Source organism: Pseudophryne corroboree, chromosome 3 (assembly GCF_028390025.1).
Source record: "Pseudophryne corroboree isolate aPseCor3 chromosome 3, aPseCor3.hap2, whole genome shotgun sequence".
NCBI lineage: Eukaryota > Metazoa > Chordata > Amphibia > Anura > Myobatrachidae > Pseudophryne > Pseudophryne corroboree.
Window position 1 is genome coordinate 519,637,824 of NC_086446.1, and position 6,000 is coordinate 519,643,823.

Below are 6,000 nucleotides of genomic sequence, written 5' to 3' on the forward strand. Positions count from 1 at the left end.
ATTGGCCGGAGCAGACTTGCGTTTTTGTAAGGACCTGGAACGGGTGACAGAGCAATCTGAATCAGACGAGTGTCTCCACACAGTATCGCCTCGGGTTGTAGAGGCGGGGTCAGCAATTGACATCGGGGTGGGTATGAGAAATTTTTCCATAAAAATAAGCGGGCAACGGAGAACCGATTTATACAGTAGGAGTCGCCTCACGCAAGGAGCAGGCTATAATGAGGTCACATGGAGAGGAAAAAAGAAGCGGAAGTATAACAGGTTACATCTCAACGAGTAATAGCTCAGGACCGGTAGGCATCAGTCCGTGAACAGCGCACATGGGCGAGGAGAAATGTCGCACAGGTGTAGAGGCCGGCATGGGTTTATGGGTGGAGCAGGTGGAGCTTCCGAGATATAGGTGATCGCAGCAGCGCCTATTCCAGCAGGGGTGCAGGGTCAGCTCTCTGCAGGGTGAAAGCCTCCGGGCAGATGGCGGCAGGGCTGTTAAAGTTTGCACCTGTTGTTTCAAGGTGTAATATGATAACTCCCCTCCAGCCGCTAAACAGGAGACATGAGAATAGGCAGGAGTATAGAAATATATTTATAGTGGCTGTGAGTTGTCTAATCTAAAAGTCGCCACAAGAGGGAGCTAGAGCTACAGCCATTTCTAGCTATGGAGTGAGGAGAGAGTTGTGCCAGTCACAAGATGGCCGCCACCTGTAAATGAAACACGGATCCTCCGGAGGACCCCGGGTCGTTGATCCCCACCAGTGGGGGTGGGGGGGGGGGGGAGGAGATCTGTTCTTGCGAGGATGTATGAGGTGGGGGTCGGAGGGCAGGCGCCCGGAGAGGCCAGGGATCGGCAAAGCAGAGCTTAAAGTCCGGGCGGCGCCAACCACAAGATGGCCGCCGGCCGCCAGTCACACTCGTCCCGGCTCTCACCTCCCGCAGATTGTCCGGTCGCCGGTCTCCTGTGAGGGTCAGTGGCTGATGGGTGAGCTCTTGGGTGCCAGGGAGCGCCGCTCAGGTGGGGGAGGGGTCCGCAGAATCGCCGCACCAGGTCCGACGGACCGATGGCTCCACACCAAAATCGAGGCCCCGGCTTCTGGGGCGGAGGTAGGCCGCAATCCGCAGGGGGCAACACAGGGCCTCCCCGATTCCGCAGCCTCGACCTCCGGGTGCAGGGTGATGTAGCAGGGCTCAGGGGATTGTTTCCTTGCAGGTGGGCCCCCAAAGTTAGCTCAGAGGTTTATTTTATTGTGTTGCTGGCCGGAGCTCTGCAGGAACCCGACTTCTCCTGATGCCAGCCAGGCCACGCCCCCCATGTCGACCTTTTTCCATGCCGACCTTGTTCCTGTCGACCTTTTGTCCATGTCGACCTAGGTGTGTCGACCGATTGGCGTTGACCTAAGGTGTCGACCTTTTTGTTGTCGACCTGGAGTCCGGATACCGCACATCCTATTACTAAAGATATCAAGATGTGCTATCATGCTGAGGCTTCTAATACTATGCTGGGGGAAGAGAGATGCAGATGCACACGCTTAGCACGAAGAACACTGATAGTAAACATAATTTAAATAAACCCTCACAATTAACGTGGAGTATAACTGAAGTTCTTAGCACACATTTGCGCAAATATGTTGGCCCATGTACCGCGGCCAGGTGACTTCATCACATGGGTCCCTATAACATTCCTTAGGGACCCATGTGATGAAGTCACCTGGCCGCGGTACATGGGCCCAAATATTTGCGCAAATGTGTGCGAAGAACTTAAATTATACTCCATGTTAGTGCTAAGAGTGTGCATCTGCATCTCTCTTCCTCCAGCATAGTATTAGAAGCCTCAGCATGATAGCACCTCTTGTTATCTTTAGTAATAGGATGTGCAATTCAGGTCCCCCCCTTTTTCAGACTACAAACATATCTGCTCTTGTCCTAAACTGTTAATGGCAAAGTGGCACACAATTAAGTCCCCTTAGGCTGAAATGCATTTCTAGATGCACTTTTCCCATTGAAAAATTCTGCTTCAAACAAACTAGTATGGAATAGACAGTCCTGATGTCATCTCTCCCTCGAATCATTGAGAATAAATGAAGAATATTTTTAGAAAAACGGAAATGCTTTACAAAACTGCCAGTTGTGAGGTGATAGAGGGATGTACGATGTATACTGTACAAATGGATGAGCACGTCTTTCTTGTATATACTTAAGGCGTTTTTGCCTAGCATGTATGCACAACGATGATCACGGACATCGCTGGGCTGAAAATCGCTCAGTGCATACACACTGAGCACTTTTCCCCCCTGCCCAGCGATGTCAGCGGGGGTGAACGGCTTTCCATAACAGGACGCTATGGAAAGCCGTTCACCCCGCTGTTCATGGACCGGGGCATACATACTGGGCAGTTTTGATCTGAAAGCCGCTCAAAACACCAAAAGTGAGCTGCTTTCGGCTCAAAATCGCTTTAATGTGCACTGGGCAGAATATCACTGTGCTGTAGTGCAAAAAAAAACCAAGTATTGTACTTTGTGATTTGAAGATTTTCAATTTGGTCCATAATATGTAAACTATTGGTGTTTCCCAGCATGTTTCTTTTACACAATGCAAAATCCATACTCTGTCCCACATGAAATAATGCAAAGTTGAATGATTCAATTTTCTGTAGCTAACCTGTAGACCCAGTTAGCACAGCTGGTCACATTGTTGCCCATGAGATTGATGGCCTGTTCCCTGTGATGTTAGTACATGTTATGGCCATGACAAGAGGTCTACATTAACACTTGCTTGTTACCAGATGACAAGCTTGCAAAACTGTGCCCTAGAACCGCTCTAGTGATACTACCCCATGCCATCTCAGAGGAACCATTAATGGTCTCTCATGGCAGTAAAATGTTTACTGCCTAGAGTAGACAGACATATATGCATGCATGCATACAGCATTGTATCATCACTCTGTTGGGAAGGGACAGTCCCATCTTGTTTACATTTTCCCCCTGTGCCTGTAGTGCTGTTTGTTCTGTACCACTGGTAGCATCCTCTTCTAGTGTGTGTGTGTGTGTGTGTCTACTAACCTTGCGTTGTCTTAGTTACCTGCCAATGTACCACCATACATGTCTAAACATATCTTAAGTGTTAATAAGAACAATGCCCATACGGTAAATTATGCCACAGGTTGGTGAGTCTGTGGTTTTTCTATCTTCATACAGATACTTAAATAATGTTAGAAAAATGCTCCTTCAGAACTTGGTGAGTTCTACAGTATGTTGCCCAGGGGATTGGAAAGCATAGTGATTAAGCTCACAAAATTGCCTTCACAGTGTAGGTAATGGGTAAGATAGCTTAGACTCTACTCACTATATCTCATTAAAAACAAGTTCTAAAATGTTTCTAATCTTCTTATGCTATAGAAAAGATCTTTTACTTTCTGGTGGTGTTAATCCCAAATAGAATGATCTGCACATTACTTCCTTCATGCAACTTTTTCTCTTCCAACAGAAATCCATTTTTTGAAGTCCGTTTGAAACCCACAGTAACAAATGACCGATCTGCACCACTTGTGAACTGACGGTAATAATCCAACGCTACCTTCCATACAGCGCTCAACTCCCCACCTCCATTCTGCGGTGTATGGTTTTTATCCTACATTAGCCATTAGTTAACAGTGACACTTGTGTGAATGTATCTCTGTACATTTGTATGGTAACTTTATTATCAAAACTTGTGGAGACACAATGAATTATATGATCACAGATGAATATATGTATAAGGCAGTAATGTGCACCTTAAATCTGTGACTATGCGTGTTGGAAGTGGCCCACTTTCTCCATCCATTTATTTGTATACCAACACTGAATTTAGCAATACAAGCATTTAATTTCAGAAAAGGGCTGGGACTACAGTCAGTGTTCATGTGTGTTGTAAAATGGATTTATGCACTTTGTTTGGCTTAGTACAAAGGACCGAAGTGGAAATAGCAGGGGTGGTTTCGTTACTCAGCAAAATTAGTAGTTACTGAAGAAGCCATTTTGCAAATACAGACTTGAGTCTCTGATTGATAGTTCCCATGAGTGGAAAGGCCACCTTTTGGTTCAGAACACAACATGGCTGCCAATCCATTCAAAGAAGATCTGAATTCAAGACTCCATAAAGAGACATATGATATTTAATATGTACATAAGTATATTTAGTGACGCTAGTATGTACAGCGGGATTGCAATGTGAGCTTTAAATTAAAATAAATAAAACAGCTGTCTAATCACAGGAGGTGGGGTTTTTGTGTGCAAAGAGAATGCTTGAGTTCAGTGTTAACTCTCCCCACTGTTATCAGTGGCTGGCCCATGCAACAGTAAAAGGGGTCGCTTATTCTCTTTAACTATATAGTTGTTAAAAATAAATGTAACTGTGTCAAAATAAGTTGTAGGTTTAGTGCAGTAATTTATATTGAACTGTTGCCAACAAATTTAGTACAAAGGAAAAGTCTGTGTTGTTAACCTTACTTGTACTACCGCCTACAGTGAAGGCTGCCATTTCACAACCCAGTGATGTCGCTGGTTCCTAGTGAACTGATGGGTTGAAAATGAAAGTAATAAAATGTCTGCCTTGACCGTATGCAGGAGATAGTTCCACCTTTTTAGTAATGGTATCCTAATGATCTCATGTAGACCTTGTAAAACGAACAATGTATATAGGTTTATTGAAATAAAAGTATGTTAGGCTGCTTAATTGCTGTAGACACAACTGTAGATCATGCACAATAACACTATCAGAACACTGGATTGGTATACAGCTGTTAAATGCCACTGGCAGACGGGAAGCACCGGAATGAACCCGGAAACTGCTTATTACAATTACTGTGTGTTTATGAATGAAATAATTTAATATTTTAGGTCTATTGTAAATTTTAAAGAATTCTTACTGTATAATTTTATTGTACAGCATTGTAATGTTAAAACTATATATAATAAAAACTATTAAAAAGCTATGGCTAAAGTGTTTCTGGTTTTAACATGGGATTAGAGGTTTACTCTGGGATTGCTAGGGAGTTGTATTCATTTAGGTAGGTAATTGTACCTGTTCTTATGGCAACAGCTTGAACAGTGTATATTTTTGGTAACCAAGGAAAGTATGGCAGCTTAGCCCAACCTTCTCACTCATATATGGTGTAATTCCACATATGTTGTCAACATTAACAAATACAATGTTAGCCACATTTTACCCTGCCTTTCCTAGTTGCTCTACATGAATGAACTCCATTTTATCTTCTGACTTTCAAAAATGCAGAGTGCAGAATCCCTTTTGGTAGCTCCGCACACTACACTTGTGCTCCTAGATAGTGTTAAAGTGCATAATTAAAGGGGGTGATTCAGACCTGATTGCTGGGCTGCTAAATTTTGTTGTGCTGCGTTCAGATAGTCGCCGCCCAAGGGGCGTGTATATTTGCCGTGCAAGTGTGCGATCGCATGTGTACACCGAGCTGCTAAAAATCCCTCAGTCAGCGGACAGCTGCAAATCCGGTCGCACCTCACTCGTCATTGAATGATTTTTCCAGTGTGTGCAGTGTGTACGCAGCCCAGAACTTACTCCTCCAGTGCGATGAGAACAGGATGATCAGGTCCGGAGCTGACGTCACATACCCTCCCTGAAAACGCGTGGGAATGTCTGCGTTTTCCCTGACACTCCCAGTAAACTGTCAGTTACCACCCGCAAACGGCCTCTTCCTGTCAATCACCTTGCAAACGCCTGTGCAATCGAAATTTCTCTTACGTCCTAGAGGATACTGGGGTCCACATTATTACCATGGGGTATAGACTGGTCCACTAGGAGCCTTGGGCACTTTAAGAAATCAATAGTGTGCACGGACTTCTCCCTCTATGCCCCTCCTACCAGACTCAGTTTAGATAATGTGCCCGGAAGAGCCGGTCACGCTTAGTTAAGTTCCTGAAGAGTTTTCTGCATTTATTTTCTATTTGTTGTTTTCAGGCAGGCCTGCCTGCTTCGTGGGACTTAGGGGGAAGAACG

At 44.8% G+C, this 6,000-nt stretch overlaps 1 protein-coding gene across 6 annotated transcripts in view; it reads left to right on the plus strand.

Moving 5' to 3' along the window:
- The window catches only part of BAIAP2 (BAR/IMD domain containing adaptor protein 2), a 455,453-nt gene extending 450,488 nt beyond the window's left edge, over positions 1-4,965 (plus strand). For all 6 annotated transcript variants that reach the window (XM_063961088.1, XM_063961090.1, XM_063961086.1 and 3 more), the window contains one exon: positions 3,478-4,965. In XM_063961088.1, coding sequence (XP_063817158.1) covers positions 3,478-3,547 — 70 coding nt within the window. In that variant the 3' untranslated portion in view covers positions 3,548-4,965. The remainder of the gene's footprint in view (positions 1-3,477) is intronic.
- The last annotated feature ends 1,035 nt before the right edge of the window (positions 4,966-6,000 follow it).